Source organism: Haliaeetus leucocephalus, unplaced genomic scaffold, assembly GCF_000737465.1.
Source record: "Haliaeetus leucocephalus isolate CR32 unplaced genomic scaffold, Haliaeetus_leucocephalus-4.0 Scaffold605, whole genome shotgun sequence".
Lineage (NCBI taxonomy): Eukaryota > Metazoa > Chordata > Aves > Accipitriformes > Accipitridae > Haliaeetus > Haliaeetus leucocephalus.
Genome location: NW_010973041.1, coordinates 5,809,570 through 5,829,846, shown reverse-complemented (window position 1 = coordinate 5,829,846; position 20,277 = coordinate 5,809,570). Strand labels below are relative to the sequence as shown.

Sequence of the window (20,277 nt, the reverse complement as noted above, 5' to 3'; positions counted from 1 at the left end):
AGTTCTGCATGTCCTCTTTTGTCACTTTGAGGTGGTTGCTGGGCTTATTGGAGGGAAGGGGCGTGACTTGTTTTTAACCTGTTTGTGTCTGCATTGAAACTGATCATATCTTGCAACAGTGGATACACCATCCACAAACTTGGTCTTGTAGAGGACGTTTGCGTTGTTAAACATTCCATCCTTCAAGGATACCACAATAAACTAAAACAAACCAGAAAGCTTGAAGTTAATGCTGGCATCCAAATAAAGGCTTTAAACAACATTGGAAAAGGCTTCTAAAAGAAGGATTCCTTTTACTTTATTTGGCTAATAGCTTGGTGGCAATTCTTCAAAAAATACTCTGAGAATGTAACTGAAGCCCAACAAAATGTGCTGAGCAGGTTAATGACTTTTGCACAAATTTTGTAAGAATGCAGGACCTTTCATAGTCTAAAGATACTGCTCAAATTATTTTACAATACTGGTAACAAATGTTCCCCTCCTCTTTCATAATTGGGAAAGGTCATGTCCTACCACCGAATAGAGATAAGTACTGCCTTTCACTCGGAGTAGTATGTTTCTTCACTTCTACAGATTTTTTTCCATGCACAGGCCATGGTGATACAGAAGTTTTTTCCACTACTGCCTGGCTTATTTCAACAGGGTCAAAAAAATAAAAAATTTAAAGCCCAGATTAAAGAACTCTACCAAAAAAAACCCAAAACCTGAAATTGATCATATCACAGATACTCTTCCTTATTACTACCTGTTTTTTAGCCACTGCAGCAATGGCTTACGTGAAAATGTAATGCCTAGAAGTTTCACAGTTGCCATATCATCAGTGATAACTTCCACTTGAAACAACTTAGAAATACACATCTCTGGAGTAAAATACTTGAACAGCTTAGACTCAGTGGCAGACTGCCTCTGAAAATAATGAAGTGCATAAATAGACGATCAAAATTAGTTTCGAGATCATACCTGGGAGTGTCTGAAATGAGTATGAAGCATCTGCCCAATATTCTGGGTATGAGAGAGATCAAGGGCTGCATCCACTTCATCCAAGATGTAAATTGGGGCAGGTTTGAAGAGAAGCATGGATAAGATCAAGGACAAGGCCACCAATGATCTAATATAGAGAATAAGTAAGTTATGTTTTCTGCTCTTGTTTGAGAGGCTTTGGCTTATGAAAACAATTGTTTGGTAGTAACAAAATGCTCTCTCAAAAGCAGATTCATGCCATGAGTTCTGAAGAGACAGAATGACAGCTTCTGCCACAACTTCTGATTTCAAAATGTGAAGCCTTCTGCCAGAAATGGCAAATGTTACTTACTCTTTTATTGGAAGACCAGGTTAGTTGGGTGAGGGTATTTAAAATCATGCTGTTGCTTTACCTATTTTCAATTCTGAGTTTTGCAGTGCCATTTTTCAATGTACAGTTCTTAAAGCATGCTGTCCTTCAGAAAGTTCTGTATCTCTGTCTCACCTCTTCCTAAATTCTGTGTCTACTTTTCAATTTGTTAGATTTTTCTTTAGAAGTTGAAAAGAAGCACATACCCTACACAGTACCTGTAATCACTGGAGAAGACAACTGTCACCATGACACTACTTTGACACCAGGGCAGAACTTGTCTATATAGATTTTTGAGATTACAACTCAAGGGCTGGAGCATTTAACTCAACAGTACCTCAGTACTACCTAGCATTAACTGCAGTTTTCTCACCAGTCAATTCATTTTTTGTCACTTCTCCATGGAGTAAAGTCTTGTTTGTTATCATATTCCAAGTAATGCATTGTTCTAAGTCAGATTCCTCTTTGAGCTGAAATGAATTAATAATGCTTTCAATATTAAGTCAGGTTGGAAGGAGACAAGATTCCCTAGTCAAGTCAGGGACAAGATTCATTTTTTGCTTTTCTGAACTATAATTAGCTAGACATATCAATTACATACACAACTGCAATGGAAAACAAACAGAAACCCCACAAAGTTCACCAACCTTTGTCCTCCACTAAGTTCTGTTAAGTTTTCCTTCCAGGTGTTTCCTAAGGCAACTCTGAACTCCAGACCATCCAAGATACTCTGGGGTTTAGAGAGTGCTAGCATAGCTTTGGCTCCTGGTAGAAGAGTTGAGAAAATTGAACCAAAGTCTTCATTTACCTAGAAGTCAGACCATAAAAGATGTATGTACATGCTTTGAATCAAGAGCACAAACAGCTAAAAACTCAGTAGTAAGCTGCACGATGCTCTAGAAGCCTTGCCCAGTTTAACCCAATGACTTATTTCCTGAAAACTAGCACATACAGGATAGTGAGAAAATATTAGTATATGGAACCTTGCATTTTCTCTGTACTCAAAAGAGAAGCATCACCAAGGACACCTTATACTAAACATTTTAGAAGGGTCACATGAAAGAAATATTGGAAGGCTTCTTTATGCTATCAGCCAGGGAAATGCTTATGCCCTACCTTATATTTATTAACTGGTAAATTGTGATTTCTCCCAATTAAAGGACTATATAACAGTATAAGCACCTTATAAAAGACACACACTGGCATCGTTCCCAGTCCTTTTCTTCCCAGGATTACTTAAGCAATGCCCAGGTATTGGATGGGACACAACTTTGTAAACATAGATTAAAATTCTCTAGGTCAAGGAATGTATCTGAGAACGCACTTATTCCACCAACTGTGATGGTTTTAAATACAATTCACTGATTTTTGCCAAACAAGATTTTGCAATGAAAAGGTACCATTTTGTCAGTGATATCTTCAGTAATTAAAAGCGACACTTCATTTGTGAGCAATTTCATCTTAGATATAATTAATCTTCTCAAAGGCCAAAAATTACAAGTTCTCCTGGTACAGCAGAAAAGAATGTGTCAAGAGCTTTCCATGTAGAAAGGGAAAGGGAAAATATTACACTTTTGTTATAGTTCATGATATGAGAGAACTAGTAAGAAAGACAGAGCACTTAGATAACAGGAACATAAATCAGCTGTTGCTCTATTCCAGTATTACCTACCCTATAAGTGACAGGAAAACTAGCCCAGGTCCACAGCCCCACATTTTATGGGGCTACACAGAACCAGAAGATTTTAACTCTGGTCAAATACTGGTTTAAGCAAACAAAAAGAAAAATAGACTGTATTGCTGTTTTGCCTGACTTCCATGTGAGAAACAATGAATTCAGCATGCCAGTAGCTTAACTTTCCTTAAATTTTTGGGGGCACTAAAAGGGAGTGGTAAAGTAGTTTTGCAGGTTTAACTCTGTCTTTACAATTCCCAGAGAACTCATGTCTTATTCTCACAAGTGAGATGAAACAGGAGAAATGAAGTGCTTGTTTTGTAATTTAAATACTAGGCAAGGGAGATTAGTTCTGAAGAAAGACATCATTTTTTTTTTCCATGGAAATATGCAAAACAGTAATCTAAGATAAATCTGATCCTCTGCTAAAATGTGAAGATTAGATTTCAAATGTCGTACCTTTTTCCAAGCAACATATAAAGCTTCAGTTTTCTTCTGGTCAAGCTCTTCAATAGTTGCAAGAATTTTTGACTTGTCATTCTCTACAATTCTTTGTTTCCTCATTAAGTCATTGTACTGGTGCAATGAGAAGAAAAGATTGATTTCAATGAACTGTTTGCTCAAATACATTTTGTGCTAATCTTACAGTTTCACTGTTTATCGTTTTCGTAACTATGAAACAGCCATTAACCACAAGATTGAAATCCAAAGCATTCATTTAACTGTATGCAGGATTTAAGTTTTAGGGTATTATTTGCAAATTAAAGCATTAGAATTTTCAACAGTCGGCAAAGGGGAAGACCAACATTACTCTGAAAGTTGCACTTATTTTTCAAGTTAATCATGTTTCCATTTGCTTTTCTGTAAAAGAAAGGATGCTTCTGGAGGCTAATAGGAAGAACAGCCCAAATCTCATCATGAAACAGTACCAGAAAAGTTGAAGTGGACAATTTTGAGACAATCCTGGAATAGCCTCAAGATACAGATGAATTCGAGACAGCCCTGGAACACCTTCAAGCTATCATGTTTGAAGATGAACAGTTTTTTGATCTGCAACCTTTAATAAAGTATGTAATTTTCAGATACTGCAATGGATACCACAAAGCTTGCCTAATGCTGCTGCCGCCGCCAATTTACGATGGATGGGGGCAGGGAGGAATGAAATTATTCTTTTTACCATCCAAAGTCAAGATTATGCATAACCTAGAAAACTACTGTACAAGTGAATAGTTCAAAAATGTAAGATAAGTATAAAATATCTAACAAAAGGTTTCCTGCTATCTTGTGAAGATTTAGTTTTACTTTTGGTGTATTCAGAAATAGAGCATATGAAAATATAAAGCTACGTTACACATAATACCATGTACCCAGCCTGCCCAATGTTTATAGGTTAAAGCACAGAATGTTTACCCTCTCCTCTGTCTCAGCAAGCATACTTATAGCTCTTGTGTTCACGTTAATTCCCAACTTCTCTTTTTTCTCCTGCAGTTTCTGCAGCTTCTGACTTGCTTCTTTAGGATTGTTAGTTTTGAAGTCATAGACTGTGTTTGGCTGACCAAAAAGTGCCTTCTCTGAAGCTATCCACTCATAGTCATTCAACATTTTGGTCACCTGTAAACAAGGACATGTTAAGGCTCTTCCTCCCCACCCCCGATCCCAGATGTGAATTATAAATAATTGGGGAAAAAAAAAAAAGGCAACATCCTGAAATTACAACATTAATTCTTCTATACCAATGCAGCACAGGTGCATACCTTTACAATGCTTCATATGATTTCCAAGACTGTAGATGAAGTAAGATTTTTAGGGAGCTTTCACATATACCCATCACGTTTACCTGGACCACATTTTTCTATATCTGGACTAAGTCACTGTCACTAAATCTCGGGATTAACTCCTTTAATTAGTTACCTAATTTGTCCATATAGTAAGAACGTTCTTCTCATTGATCACGTTCTCACTATGATCTACTCTCTTTTAGTCCATACTGATGAGGTCTGTTACAATTTTCAGTTTCCACCCCCTCCTCCTGGGATAAAACTTTCACATCAAGAGCTGCAAATATGACAGTGCTTATTAAGGAAAAAGGCCATTTGCTTTGCATGTGGCAAGGGAAGCAACCACTCTTGGTCACAAGATGCAAGGAAAAGCACAGTTCTGAAATACCTTGGCGGCAGCAGCAGCAGCCTCTTGTTGATGTTTGCTGATGTTGTGTTCTAATGTTTTCACCTTAAGCTGTAACTTATTATTTTGTTCTCTGTATTCGATTATCTCTGCGGATTTGGCTTTAATTGCTTTATCCTGTAACACAATTACTTTCTTTTGCTTGGCCAGCTCCTTCTGTGCTTTCTCTACAGATTCCTGAAAAGCAAATCAAACAGCAATTTATCAGTTTCTTTTAAAGGCTGGTGTTAGAGAGTTGTTAGAAGAGGACACAGCAAGGAAGGAGAAAAAATTCACATGTGGTAACGAAGCCAAAAAATAACTAGCTAGGCTGAACACAATTGAGGGCTGGGAGGAAAGTCCAAACAACAAAATACACATTTTAATTTGAGCTTTAGGGAATTGTATCTTCAGTAACATCAAAACAGATCATGAAACACAGTATTCACTTTTACCTGTGTCTTAGACACCTCAGCTGCCATAGCATTAACTTGCTCCTGGTAGGATTTGATTGCTTTCTCTGCAGCTGCTATCTGTTGTTCATAGGAAGCCTGTTCTTGTTTTAGCTCTTCAAGTTCCAGAACTAAAGCTTCAACTTCCTAGAGAGATGTTTTCAAATTTATTACAGTTAAATACAAAGAATTAAGATTCAGTTTGACATAGTAAATGCTACAGAAGATTAACAGTACCCATTCTTCAGCAAGGGGGCAATCTCAAAAAAAAAAAAAAAAAAAAGCATCAGCAATTTCTGTGTCAGTGACTACAGAGTAATATATTACATTCCAAAACTGACAGTATTAAAACTTCATCAGAATCAAACTTGATGATTACTGCAACCACTTTCAACACTGAGAAATTGCCAACAAAGCTTAAGTTTTACCTGCTGCTTTTCTTTCATTTGTTTGCTTGAAGCATCTGCCTTTTTCTTGGCACCATCTAGTTTCTGCTGGGCATTTTTTAGTTCTTTTTCATATTCTGCTTCTGCATTTTTCATTTTGTTCTCTAATACCTTGTATTTATTTTCTGCTTTCTTTTGGGTCTCTTCAGTTTTCTTTAATGTCTCTTCACACTCCACTGAATGAAGAAGTACAGTACTGAGATTGAACATTGTTCTTATCTTTAAATTTACATCCTGAACTCCAACTGAATAAATCTGCCTCTAACAGAAAAAAGTGGTTGTATGTTTGCTAGTTACTGAAGTCAGCAATTACAGTGATTATTCTAAGACAGTGTGCTGTTGTTACCAGTACGAATAGGGCACCAAATAGACAACCAGTCATTAAAATTAATGAATATAAGCCCTTTTTCTTTTTTTGACAGGAGCAAGTATATGCCAAATTACATGATCAAGTAATTAATCAGATGGCTACCTAATTAAGCTATCACCTCATCCCTAGAATACTATGTCTATAAACATATAACTTCTGTCCATCTTTTTTATTTAGATGTTTTACTTACTGCTGCATTTGCTTCCTTTTACATTTTTCCTTAGCTATATGAACAGTACTTTCCAATGCTTTCTTGTTAGGCAAACTATTTGTATTGCTAACCTTAAATATCGACAGAAACAGATGGCTTGGAAAAAACAAAGATTACTCAAATATGGGATTAAATCAATTTTAAAACTTCCCTGAAAAACCGTATTTCCTTTTATTATAAAGTATATAAAACAATAAGAATATAACCCTTACTACAGGAGAATGACCAACCTTATGGAATCACCTCCATGCAAGTCTATTGTGATTCTGTATTTGTTACATATTCCAAAATATAAAGCTAGTATTTTCAAAGCAAAAAATATTTTTTTCTTAAGCAAAGATTCTACTACTCAAACAGCCAAATATCCATCTCATTCTCAGCAACTAGCTTTCAGTTAAAAGATTAAGAACACATTTGTCACCGATGGTTTTCTTCAGGGCAAGCAGCTCTTCCTCTTGTTTGTGATAAGCGCTTTGACAAAGCTTCGTTTGCAACAGCTCTGCTTCCTCAGACTTCATCTCCCACTGCTGCTTCAGTTGCCGGTACCTTTGAAGACAGTAAGGATATACACTGCTATAGTGAAGCGTACCCAGCACTTCAGTTTGAAGTGTTTACAGAAATAAGTAGATACTGAAATAAGTAGATAAATACTTATATTCCCATTCTAAGATGAGATAAATGATTGACCGTTGGACAAATAAGCTTAAATGCATGAAAGTCTGATACAGTTTCTTTAATAGTAATTGTGAATTTTGTAGGTATGTAAGTTATTATATATGTAACTCCTGGTTATGTAGCCATGATATATTAAAAACAAACAAATGCAACACATGGAATTTGGCAACAATTCAGAGTTCACGTTTTTCCAACCAGCAGCATGAGAGATGCTAGGCTGAAGCATTAAAGAAAAAAAATATCTAAAAGCAAAACTTGTTTCTTCCTTTTGGTCATATTTCTGAAAGTCTATTACAACTCAAAACAATTTGAAAAATAAATCCAGCTGGTAGATAGCATATTACACAACACTATACCTCCTTATGGGATTTTTACAGAACTGACTAAACATATCTTTATATTCCATCTTTTTAAAAAGATCTTCAGTAATTGACTAGCTGAAAATCAAATACACTTAAAATTATTTAATTTAAATCCTTACAGCAGTATCACTCAGATATTCTCCTTTAGTATCTTTATATTTTCTTGGAAGAAAAATAATAGCTATCACAAATTGTAATCCTGTATGGGTATTACAAAATATGGCTGGAACAGATCCACTCTTCAGTGGACTTCATGAAACTTTGGAAAACTTCAAGTGATTTCAAGTAGACTTCATTGTATGCTTTTTTTTTTCCTGTATTACCCAAAATAAAGTTTTCTTGCATATGTTGTCTAAAACCTAAATTTGCTTGTTGATTGCTATACTTAAAAATTAAATTGGGGGGAGGGTAAGAGGTATGAGGGAGAAAGGGAAAAATTTTCTGCACATTACATTCTCAACAGGCCCTACCCCTTCCAAAAATACTTCTTTATATTACATTTACTCAGTCATATAAGAGAAACAATAGACACTTTACAGGGCAAACCTTACTTTTCAGCAACATTCTTCAGGCTTGCCAGCTCATTCTCTATAGTCTCAAGTTCAGTTTCCTTTGTCCTGAGTTCTACTGCGACATCTTTCATTTCTTGAATTTTAGACAATATTGGTGCAGCCTGTGCGCATGCACCTGTTCAGTGAAAAAAAAGCAAAGTCAAGCTAATTGGAATTAGACTAGTGGATTCATCACTGCCAAATAGCAAATTCTGAGTGTTAATAATGATGCAGATCGATGATTTGTGTTAGTTAGAAAACAGAAAGGCAGCTAGGCTAAAGTTACAGTAGTTCTCAGTGGAGAAAGACTACCTCCTCCGTTATAGAATTTAGTTCTGCACACTTTTAATACTACACATGCATTTCTTGTGAAATCAACTAACTTTTCATAATTTATGAAATTACCTCACATTAATTATGAATTACTTCAAAAAGTGCTTGAATTCAAAGCAATTCTCCTTCCAAGAGGATTATATAGCCAAGTAAGATTTACATATTTAAAATCTAAACTACTGTATGCAAATAGTTTGCCATTAATTTTTTCTTAGTCTAACCAATCTTATTTCAACTCAGGACTAACAAATCTTTTCTCAAACGGGTATTATCTCCAGTATGAGACTAAACAAAAAGGTTACTGTTCATTTTTATAAAAAACATGCAGAGCAGTAAAGAAATCAACAGACACACTGTATTATAATATGAATAAAATCAGCAATTGCCTCCATGCAGAGTGCCCTGGGGGTCAAATATATCTCCATCAAATGTAACACTTCTCGTCATTATCCTTTTGTCAAAGGTCACTTTCTTAGCATTTTCCATGTTATTACAGACCAGTGTTGTTCCAAAGACATATTCCATTGCTTTCTGCAGTTCCAAGTCATATCCAACTAGAGAAAGGGCTAAAGCCAAGTTATCACGACCAGCCTAGAAATCAAATGAAATGCAATTAGTATGCCTTAAGTTATAAGAATTTTCAAATTTAATTTGTCTTCTCTTGATAAAAATACTTTCTAAAAACATCATTATGCTTTAAAATTATTTCAGTTAAAAGTGGAATATCCATTTAAACATCACATAGCTGAAAGGATACAAAGGAAAAAAATCAAGATACCCTCAATCTCTGTAGAAATTCTTATTAGCATAACCATTAAGACACCCATGTTTTTAGCAAAGAAACAAAGTTAAAAAGGTACACAAGCAAAATAGTGTAAATAGCATGTTTATTTACATACCAAGCTTTGGGCCAACTTGACCATGGCTTGTCCAACACACCTGGCTGAAATGTTGTTTAGTGGAATGATAGTGTATCGATGCTTCAGTTCTCCCTTTTCTAAAAGCTTTTTGCCAGTAACCTGAAATGAGAAGAATTACAAAGCATACCTGAATAGATAACTGATATTGTAAAGTAAGACAATAGGGCACTGCAAGAGGAATATATTATTGCCCATAACTATGCATGACTCTCTTAACCTAATTTAAACATGTACATGGGTCCAAACCACCTCTTAAGCATTCAGTAACAATGCACATGCTCACTAACCCTGAATCACACGACCTCATCTCAATATTCAGAGATCTGTATTAAAGTAATAAACATACCTCTGTGTCCACAATAATGTTATAGAGTTTCCCTCCAGCCACCGCTTCTAGGGCTTTTGCTTTGGATAGATCTTTCACAGTGATAAGAGACACAACAGGGCCTTTCACATGGTTTCGATTCCAATTTTTTTCTGGATCTCTTAAAAAATATTTAAATTATGGTAATCACATGTTTGTCTCTGTCCCACAGATCTTAAAAAAATTATGTTTAAAAACTCATACTGCTTATTATACTGGTATAAGAAACTCTCAATTCTATCAGGAAAAAAAACACAGAAAATGGTTAAACTAAAGACTTCAGGGCAAGAGACTTCCCAATAAAGGGTCAGTTGCAAAGTCATTAAAAGAATGTCCTTCCTGATTTTGGTATAATTTGTTAAAGCAATTTTCAAATTTTACTATGGCTTCTATTATTAGCACAGCTATAGGAATATATTCAGACTGATTATTGCACAACCAAATAAATCTGGGGATACATATATTTGACTGGTGGAGACAGATACAATGTTGACCTCCACAGAGCATGTCTACTCAGAGCCCTCAGGGAGGACTCTGAAAAGTAATGATTCTATGGTTTTAGCTACTATAGTTGAGTTATGGCTTGCAAACCCCATCATACAAAACTTTTAAATTACAGTGATTTTGATAAGGCTGTCATTTAAGAATGACTGTATCACTTTCCCTGCTGCCCATTAATTCAGCCAACATTTCCTGATTCCCCGCTCCCCCTCCTCCGCCCCTTGCATTGCAGCTAAGATAGTCATTGTTCACTGGCACTACAAGGAAAGCAACAGCTAAGCAATTGATGGAATTATGCCCTAAGTCCCATAAGCCATGCTTAAAATGCCCCCAAAAGCACTTTCAAATGTCTTTCAGGATCACACTGAGATCTTACTTGTATTCAAAATGTAGATAAGGAAACTTTGCCATTAAGCCTTCATACAATTCTCTCAGCCGGCTGATGTCATGAGTCAATGCCTTCTTTCTTGCTAAAAGGGCTGCTTCTTTCTCTTCTTAAAGAGTTGAACACAAGCAGTAGACAAACAGCCAGAGCACAGAAATCTATTAGCTTAATAATTGGTATGCTACACTGCTTATCTACATATATGTAGAGAACACTTAATTGAAAGACTTTCTAAAATTCTTTGTAAATTTCCAGTTTAGACAAATTAACACCATCACAATACCAAACATGCAAAGAGTTTAAAGTCTAATGTGCTTCTCTGAATGTCATTCTGGAATATCAGTTTACAGTTTTGAGTAGCTTCTGCAACAAATGTTACCTGGAATGAAAAACAAACTTTAAGAAGTGTTTTAGGTAGGGAAAACCAGGAAGAAATAGGAAGGTTCATCCCTATAAATTTTAGATGGAATTTAAATTTTCCATTAAACTTTAAAACATTCAGCCTCAAGTTTATAAAATAAAATTATTTTAAACTATTTTCTGTGGAAGGCAAGAGCTTGCAGAGCTTTGACCAGAGAAATTTCTTTGTGCGTGAAAGCAGCACACTTGGGTTTTCAGTTCCTCCTAGTATTAGATCTGGCTAGGATGGAGTTAACTTTCCCCATAACAGCCCTCATAATGCTGTGCTTTGTGTTTCTTTTAGAAAGGTGTTGATAACACACTAGTGTTTTGGCTACTGCTGAGCAGTGCTCCCAAAGCATCAAGGCTGTCCCTCCCATCCCCCTCCAAAGGCCAGTAGGCTTGGAGTAGGCAAGAGGCTGGGAGGGGACATAGCCAGGACAGCTGACCCAAGCAATATCCCATACCATATGGAGGTGTGCTCAGCAATAAAAGCTAAGAGAAAGGAGGAGGGGTGGGGGCATTCATTATTAAGGCATTTGTCTTCCAGAACAGCCGCTACACGTACTGAGGTCCTACTTCCCAGGAAGTAGCTGGACATCACCCGCTGATGGGAAGCAGAGAGTAAATCTTTTTGTTTTCCTTTGCTTCTGTGTCTGATAGAGCCAGTTCCACCTGGCTCCAAGATGGACCCACCGCTGGCCAAGGCTGAGCCCATCAGCTACAGTGGTAGCACATCTGTGGTAACGTATTTATAATAAGGGTAAAAACTGCTGCACAACAGTACGTGGGAGAGAGGAGTGAGAATATGCGAGAGAAACAACCCTGCAGACAGCAAGGTCAGTGAAGGAGGGGGAGAAGGTGCTCCAGGCACCCGAGCAGAGATTCCCCTGCAGCCCGTGGAGGTCCACAGTGGAGAAGGTATCCACCTGCAGCCCATGGAGGACCCTACACCAGAGAAGGTGGAAGTGCCCTGAAGGAGGCTGTGACCCTGTGGGAAAAACGTGTTGGAGCAGGCTCCTGGCAGGACCTGTGACCCCACAGGGGACCCACGCTGGAGCAGTCTGTTCCTGAAGGACTGCACCCTGTGGAAAGGACATGCACAAAGGACCCATGCTGGAGCAGTTCATGAAGAACTGAAGCCCGTGGGAAGGACCGTGGGAAGGAGAAGTTCATGCATTACTGTCTCCCATGGGAGGGACCCCATGCTGGAGCAGGGGAAGAGTGAGGAGTCCTGCCCCTGAAGAGGATGCAGTGGCAGAAACAATGTGTCATGAACTGACCGCAGCCCCCATTCCCCCTCCCCCTGCACTACTCAGGGGGAGGAGGTAGAGAAAATCAGGAATGAAGTTGAGTCCAGGAAGAAGGGAGGGTGGGAGGAAGTTGTTTTAAGGTTTGTTCCTATTTCTCATTATCCTACTCTGATTTGATTGGTAATAAATTAAATTAATTTCCCCAAGATGAGGTTGTTTTGCCCATGATAGTAATTGCTGAGTGATACCCTGGTCCTTATCTCAACCCACAAGTCTTTCATCACATTTTCTATCCCCCGTCCAGTTGAGGAAGGGGAATGAAAGAGCAGCTTGTTAGGCACCTGGCAGCCGGCCAAAGTCAATCCACCACACTTCTATATTCCTTTTCAGATTCCCCCAAAATTATGCACCACAAGTCTGTACAGACCTTCATAGTTCAGCATCTTCATTTGGATCTCCAGTTTTTCTTTTGTTTTTCTGACAGCTTCAAGTGCTTCTTGGTCTTTCTTGTAGCCTCCATCCATCTTTTTAACTTCATCTTGTTTTGTCTTTAATTCTTGCTGTGCATAATTCAACTTCATTTGAGCCTGTAAGGAGTAAGAAAATATGGAATCAGAAGATCTTCAAAGAGAATCTTGCAGGTGCAGCTTTAGAACACTTGCACTAACAAGGTACCGGTATAATTTGTAAAAGTTTCCACTGGTTGCAGAAATGTCAAAAAGCAGCCTTGGCTTTTGAAAGTAAGGGCAGAGGTGATTTGGAAATAAAAGCATAAATCATGTATTTGAATGCAATAACTCATATTAGCACATGAACAGAGTCTGAGAAGAAACAAGGTAAAATAATGTGGTACACAGCTGTCCTTGTTATTTTCCCCAAGAGTTTTCGTCAAGTTTTATCTCTTAAGTGAGACAAGCGAAGTGCACTTTCAACTTTGAAAATTTAAATTCCACTGTAAGAATAACCCCAGCAGAGGTTTTCTATCTTAAGACAAAAGAATTAGCATCTGTTTCAGTTGTGTGACTAGCACACAATTTAACTAAGGAGAAAAAAGTTTCTTCCGAACTCTCCATTCACAGTTTCAGGCATCTTTATTTTGATTCCATTAAGTTTTACTGCAGAAATCTCTATAGTATGAATGCATATATCATGGACAGCAGTCTTAATTTCCTCCTACCCCATACCGTCAGTCATTTGAGTACTCCGAGTCCTACTTTATGTGTCAAATGCCAGTTTCTATACTTCCACAGAGCAATATTATAGCTTTTCCCTATTTATCTTTATCTGTGCAAGGATTTTTTTTATAACCTTTTTTATCAAAAAGTCACGTTAATGCATATGCCAACTTGTAAAATATCTTGCATAGATATTCTGCAAATCTCTTCAGTGACCTTTCAAGAGTGTGTCATCTGGTTTTCAGACAATTTTCAAAAGAAGCAGGAAGGCTAGTCTGAGACAGGCAGAGCTTTTATTCTTACCTGTTTAGCCTCTGTTACTGCTTTGCTGATTTCATTTTTGCAGGTCATCATCTGCCCAGCAAGAGTGGCTTCTTCCCCGTCATCATTGCTGGACAAGCCAGCAGACACAGCATTAAAATGCTGTTGGGCTGCAGCTAAAGCATCTGCATCTTTTTCACTTGCTTCCTGTAAAGCACTTAGTTCTTTCTCTATCTTCTTTAGTTCTTTCTCCTTTGACACTAATGCTTCAGAATCCTTCAACAAAACAAAGAACAAAAACAAAAAAAGGAAGAGAGAACCTGAGTCCCACTAACTTTAAATTCCTGTTGTTTAGATGAGGAGCTATGCATAGTTTCATCAACTACATTTCTATGACCCTTTCTTTGTCAGATTCTGTGATCTTACAATTTGTCTTTGCATGTTTTAAAGTGTGTACTTGCCCCATGAGTGCACTGAAGACCTACAGAAGGATGAAATACAGGAAGAGATGACAACTGCCCAAGAACTAGGAGAAATAGCTCTTTCTTCCCAATATCTAAAGTATTCTTCAGTGCTCCTCTTGCATAAAAAAACCCCATCAACTGTCAGAAATACACAATGTAGAAGTTTCTCCTATAATTTTAAGAATAACACATGTCCAGAGACCATAATACTTTTGAAGCTATAGGGATCTCTCCTGAGCTTAACAAAGGCTGGCAACCATAAAGAGTTGCACTCTCTTTGTGTATGCATCACAGTTGTTTCTAATGGGAACCTACTACCCATGCCGCACAAATCAAACAATGAGCTTACCATTTGTTTCTCCTTTCCTGATGTAATTCTTGCCAATCATAGAATTATTCTTATCATAATAGGTGAGGAAAAACAGCTGTCCCCCTCAATCTGAATTAATTTAGTGTTTAAAGAAAATTATATGCAAAGGTCTTACCTCCTGCATACTTTTTACCAGTTCTTCGTACTTAATCTCTTCACTTCTTAAGTTTTGCTTGTTGAGATCAAGGGCACTTTGTGCTCTAGTATTAACTCTTTGACTTTCTGAAAGAGCATTTTCCAGTGAACAGAGCATACCACCAACCTCCTACGATCAGAAATAAAGGAAATTTAATTTAGCCTAAGAAATTGATACAGTATTTGTAATATTTCATCTTCTGTTACAGCTATTTGTAGAAGAGAGAAATATCTGATTGAGCAGGCAGTTAGACTCCAATGCAAACAGGCCAGAACATCTCTTCTCTCTGAAATCCAAACTAACTTGAAGCCGCTACTGAAGACTCACATCATCCTGTATCATGGGACACCGTCCCTGTAAAAAAGCTACATTTAGCTATCCAAAGACCCTATGGGCCATCCTGTATTTAACCAAATTTACTGCCCCCAAAACTGAGGTCAGTACTGATTTTTGTTGAACAGGAGTTTCCTACCTGAAGAGTATTTCTTTTGAGACATCAACAAAAAGGGAGAAAAAAAAAATCTCTGGCAAAACATGACAGCAAACAGTTTCTATTCTTGTTTTTGTTCATTTACAGCAATTGGAAGTAAATAGTTTCAGACAAAAGAAAACTTTAAATGGATGTCTTTTAGACAATGGCTAAGAATGACAATGGGCAGTGTATAAGCTAAACAACCCAGAAGAATATAAAACTTCATAGAATCATAGAATGGTTTGGGTTGGGAGGGACCTTAAAGATCATCTCGTTCCAACCCCACTGCCATGGGGAGGGACACCTTCCACTAGATCAGGTTGCTCAAGGCCCCATCCAACCTAGCCTTGAACACTTCCAGGGATGGGGCATCCACAACCTCTGGGGAACATGTTCCAGTGCCTCACCACCCCCACAGTAAAGAATTTCTTCCTAATATCTAATCTAAATCTACCTGCTTTCAGTTTTAAACCATTACCCCTCATCCTATCACTACAATCCCTGATCAATAGTCCCTCCCTGTCTTTCCTGTAGGCCCCCTTTAAGTACTGGAAGGCTGCTATCAGGTCTCCCTGAAGCCTTCTCTTCTCCAGGCTGAACAGCCCAACTCTGTCCTTGTAGGAGAGGTGCTCCAGCCCCCTGATCATTTTTGTGGCTCTCCTCTGGACCTTCTCCAACAGGTCCATGTCTTTCCTGTGCTGAGGACCCCAGAGCTGAATGCAGGACTCCAGGTAGGGTCTCACGAGAACGGAGTACAGGGGCAGAATCACCTCCCTCTACCTGCTGGCCATGCTTCTTTTGATGCAGCCCAGGATGCCATTGGCTTTCTGGGCTGTGAGTGCACAAGGGTATATTATCTGTAAAAATAATTCCCTCCTCATATAGCTCCTTGTATTCAGATATTCAGACAAGCAGGACTCTGTTCTCACTCACCTTATCTCTTTTCTTTTCCATCTCTGCAATTTCTTCATCCAGTTGCCTGACCTTCGTTTCACTTTCAGCTATTGACTCCCGAAGCGTCTCTACATTAGCTTCCATTTCCTTTAATACTTCAGCAGAGGATACATTTTTCTCTTCAGCCAGAACAAACTGATGAGCTATACAGAGACGACTTAAATATTCAATCCCTCGTATCACTTTTTGGTATTCTAGATAGCATGATCGTTCCTGAAAGGGCACCAATACCAAAAAACCTCTAAAATTTCATGGAAAAATAATACGAAGTAAGGCTGTTGTAGAAATCTAAGCACTTCTGCTAACATTAACATTTGTAGATAAGAGGAGGGATTCTCCCTGTTAAGTACTATAATCAGTATTGTACATTGCAGGCCTGCTTAGGAAAATTTTAGATAAAACAATACTCATACAATTGATTGTACAACTAAGATATCTTTTTATTTTCTATTTTTATCTAGCTCTCTTGTTTTCTTCCTTCTCCCTACACTCCCCTCTGTGATCTCCTGGAAGTCCTACACGTCGCATTTTCTGTATTCAGACAAAAGATAAAATTTCGCTCTCTTAAAAGATTCTAAAAAGCTTGAAAACATGCTATTGTTTTAGCCACCACATACTGGTTCAGGGTAGCTGAAAGTATTTTTTCAGTACTTTAAGGGCCCTACCACTCTTATTCTTCCATACCTCTTTCAGTTTCTGTAAAGTTGGAGTGATCTCCTCATTTAAGACCTGAAACACAAAACAGAACATTTATACTCTGATTTTTAAAACTCTTAGATGTCTAAGCATGAATACCTCGTTCCAGGTGCAGAAATGAAATATTCTACAAGTTAAAACCCACACTCTACTACTCAGTTATCTTTAACAAATATAAAAGAAAGTGTACTTTCCAACATGTAGTACCATTTCAATTTCTTTCAGTTTGGCTTCCTTCTTCTCTATGGTTTTCTGGACAGCTGCTTTCTTGCATTCATACATCCTCGTACCAGCTGCTTCTTCAATCATAGCTAAAATCTAAAAGAAAACAATGCAACAAAAAGTTGATGTTTCTTCTTATGTTAGACAGGTTCAACTCAGAACCGAGTTGAACATCTCATCTCCCTCCAACACCTCTTTTTTTTTTTTTTTTCCCCCCTCTGCCCTTGATTTTTGTCATTCAAAACAAATCAGTAAAACTTCAGACAAAAAACTCCCACAACTTTCTTACCTCTGGTGGCTTCATATTTAGAACTTTGGTAATTCGTCCCTGGTGACAGACAGATAAAACAATGGTGTCTGTTTTTTACTACTGCATGTACATAAACAAACAAACAAAAACCACCAATAACCCAAAACCCCAGACCCCAAAAAACCCACTCATTTTTATATCTTATATTATAAGCTCAAACATTATTTTCTTTTTTTTTTTTTTTTTTTTTTTGCTACAGCTGTAGTCATATGTTTGAGTTACGGCCTAACTGTGGTGATACTGCTCAATTTATGGTTTAATATGATGTTTTGTCCTCTAAGGAGGACTATTAGTCAATAGTTTCACTATGTAGGCCTGGTTACTTTGTATAAACAATGCATAAAAAGGAAATATCCTGCTCCAGAAGGCTCTGAAGGCTGGATGATTGCCAAAGAAGCATGAACTAGAGGAAAGGTAAAGGTAGCAGAGGGAGATCACGACCACTGACTCAATTCAAGACTGGAAAGACTTGCCCCCCCACACACCTGCAAGGAGCATGCTTGCTAATTTATATAGCAAGCAAGGCAAATTTAAATATAACTAACCAGTAGTAGATGAGATGGTGACTACTAACCAATGAGCATAAATTTAGATGGGTTTTTACTAATCACGTAACAGAATAAATACGTTGCAGTTCTTTGGCATGATGTGCTAACTTTGTGGAATTATCACCTAGCACCCATCTTTGTGTAAACGTGAAATAAATAAATATCTTGGCTCTGTGTGTAAGATTGGCTTACTCCACACTGCGTATTGAACTTAGCTTTTGGGACAACATAAGGATAATCTAGTTTACTCAATTGTTTTGCTCTTGAAAGTTCAAACAAGTCACTTCTTCAGGCAGCAAGCTTGAAATGGCCCTTATCTCTCATCTTACTCATCCTCCAAACACCTGATTACATCTTAAAGGAGTAAGAGTCTTACTGAGTTGCTGATGTTGAACAAGCTCTTAATCATAAACTGGCTTTTTGGACATTTACCCCATATGTAACTAGGGGGAAGCAGAACAGAGGCAAAACTGCACCCCCCCACACCTCCCACCACAAGTTGGGACAGTTCTGTTTGAAACTGTAAATCCTGCTCTGTTTTATTATTCCTTGCAAATATTTCAGAGATTTGTCTAGTCCCTGTGTTGATGTTTTTAAGGGTCTTTTCAACTGGTCATCTCTTCCTTTGTTAGTTGTGATTTTAGAAGGCAGGCATATCAACTTCATTCAATATGGTCTAACATGGAACACACATAATAGGAAAAAAAAAATCTCTCTTTAGCCTAATAATAAAAGCAACACCTACCTGTTAAAGAGACAAAAAGGAAAATAAAATTGGAATATGTTTTAGAAAAAGCTCACTACATGAGGGCTACATGAGGTCTTGTGCTACAAGACATGTGTTTCAGGGCCAAACTATGCTGTACTGAAAATCTTAACTACTTAACAGACATTTTATTTTTACTTAATAAGAAGTTGCTTTTCTCTGATTAGGAACTTAAGTGTTCTTCCACTATCTATCCTGCCTCAAATTTACCCCAACTTCTATTCTTTTGGGATTTTATAAAGATGCACACAGTAACCTGCATAATGAGGAAGTGAGGGTTATTGACATTGAGTCCAACAGAACGGAAGAGATCCTGCACGCGACTGCTGGTAGCATTCACACCATTGATGAGATACCTATTTCTACCTCCAATGACAACCTGGAGAAGGAAAAGAAATGGAAGAAACTTTAAGAGATTTTAAAATGTCTTGATATTATTAGAATATAAACTCTAATAAAGAATAAAAAATCTGAGCAAATCCCATATATTTTATCTTTGCATATGCATATATATGCATACCATATAGAATATCAAAACAGATCTTGTTGGACTGAAGAGACATTTAAAGTACCCAATTAAAAGATAAGAAAGATCAGCCATTGAGGGCAGTACTGACAAGAAAATTTCCAAACTCCACAAGATTTCACTTTTGGGGTTTTTTCTTGTTTTGTTTTAAACCTTGGAAGACATCTTCATCACAAAGATAAAGGTTCCTTTGTTCTTTGAGACCAAATTTAACACACAGTTCAGACATTAAGAGGAAAATATGAAAGCAGACAAAAAAGCCCCAAAAGATAAAATTATGAGTTGCTTTAGGAACATTATTTCATTTTCATTATGTTTCTGTGCAAGTCCATAGAAAACATTATTGATATAATACATTTAACAATATTTTAAAAAATTGGTACACTGGATCTACTTCTACAGTTTGTGTTACTAACTACACTGTAGAAGCATTGCCTCACTTGCAAAAACTCAGGGACTTTAAAAATTACTTTTTTTTTTTCCTTGAAAAGTCACTCTGTTGAGCATGGTAAAAAAGTATATAGGGTACTAACCAACACAGCTATTAAAGGCTCACCTGCCTACTGACGGTGATCTCATCACTAGCTTCAAATCCCAGTGGACTTAGTTTCTTGTTAGAATTATCAAAGATAATAGACACAGTTGCTTTACTAATTCCAGCTTGCCCATTTTTATAAACTAGATCTTGCAGATTGGAAGCTCGCACCTAAATCCATGGAACAGATAAATACATTTTTGAAAGAAATTCATGACACAGCTTCAGTGTGCTACTGTAGGTTTTAGAGAAATTAATGGAAAAAATGCAGATCTAGCTGCAGATTTAAGAGTTCACGTGAGAAACTGACATAAGGGAGCTGCAAGGTGCTAGCATTGTTAAACCGCAGGCAGAGTGTGCCAGTCTAGTTTTAGTGAGCCAGCTAATTTTTTCTGCATGAGATTTCTGACAAAAACTGAATAGATGTTGGGGGGGGGGGGGGGGGGGGGGAC

The 20,277-nt window shown here is 37.5% G+C and overlaps 1 protein-coding gene across 1 annotated transcript in view; it reads right to left on the bottom strand.

The window, feature by feature from the left end:
- SMC2 (structural maintenance of chromosomes 2) overlaps positions 1–20,277 on the bottom strand; it is a 21,977-nt gene continuing 1,700 nt past the window's right edge. Inside the window, exons 3-25 of the mRNA XM_010578142.1 lie at positions 19,847–19,996; positions 19,021–19,143; positions 17,430–17,468; positions 17,126–17,236; positions 16,907–16,951; positions 16,202–16,435; positions 14,776–14,925; positions 13,869–14,102; positions 12,818–12,977; positions 10,730–10,847; positions 9,835–9,973; positions 9,468–9,587; positions 8,955–9,159; positions 8,236–8,371; positions 7,069–7,193; positions 6,049–6,242; positions 5,624–5,767; positions 5,172–5,366; positions 4,416–4,616; positions 3,465–3,581; positions 1,978–2,138; positions 961–1,108; positions 1–201 (exon numbers count right to left, since the gene is read on the bottom strand). Coding sequence (XP_010576444.1) covers positions 22–201; positions 961–1,108; positions 1,978–2,138; positions 3,465–3,581; positions 4,416–4,616; positions 5,172–5,366; positions 5,624–5,767; positions 6,049–6,242; positions 7,069–7,193; positions 8,236–8,371; positions 8,955–9,159; positions 9,468–9,587; positions 9,835–9,973; positions 10,730–10,847; positions 12,818–12,977; positions 13,869–14,102; positions 14,776–14,925; positions 16,202–16,435; positions 16,907–16,951; positions 17,126–17,236; positions 17,430–17,468; positions 19,021–19,143; positions 19,847–19,996 — 3,429 coding nt within the window. The 3' untranslated portion in view covers positions 1–21. The remainder of the gene's footprint in view (positions 202–960; positions 1,109–1,977; positions 2,139–3,464; positions 3,582–4,415; positions 4,617–5,171; positions 5,367–5,623; positions 5,768–6,048; positions 6,243–7,068; positions 7,194–8,235; positions 8,372–8,954; positions 9,160–9,467; positions 9,588–9,834; positions 9,974–10,729; positions 10,848–12,817; positions 12,978–13,868; positions 14,103–14,775; positions 14,926–16,201; positions 16,436–16,906; positions 16,952–17,125; positions 17,237–17,429; positions 17,469–19,020; positions 19,144–19,846; positions 19,997–20,277) is intronic.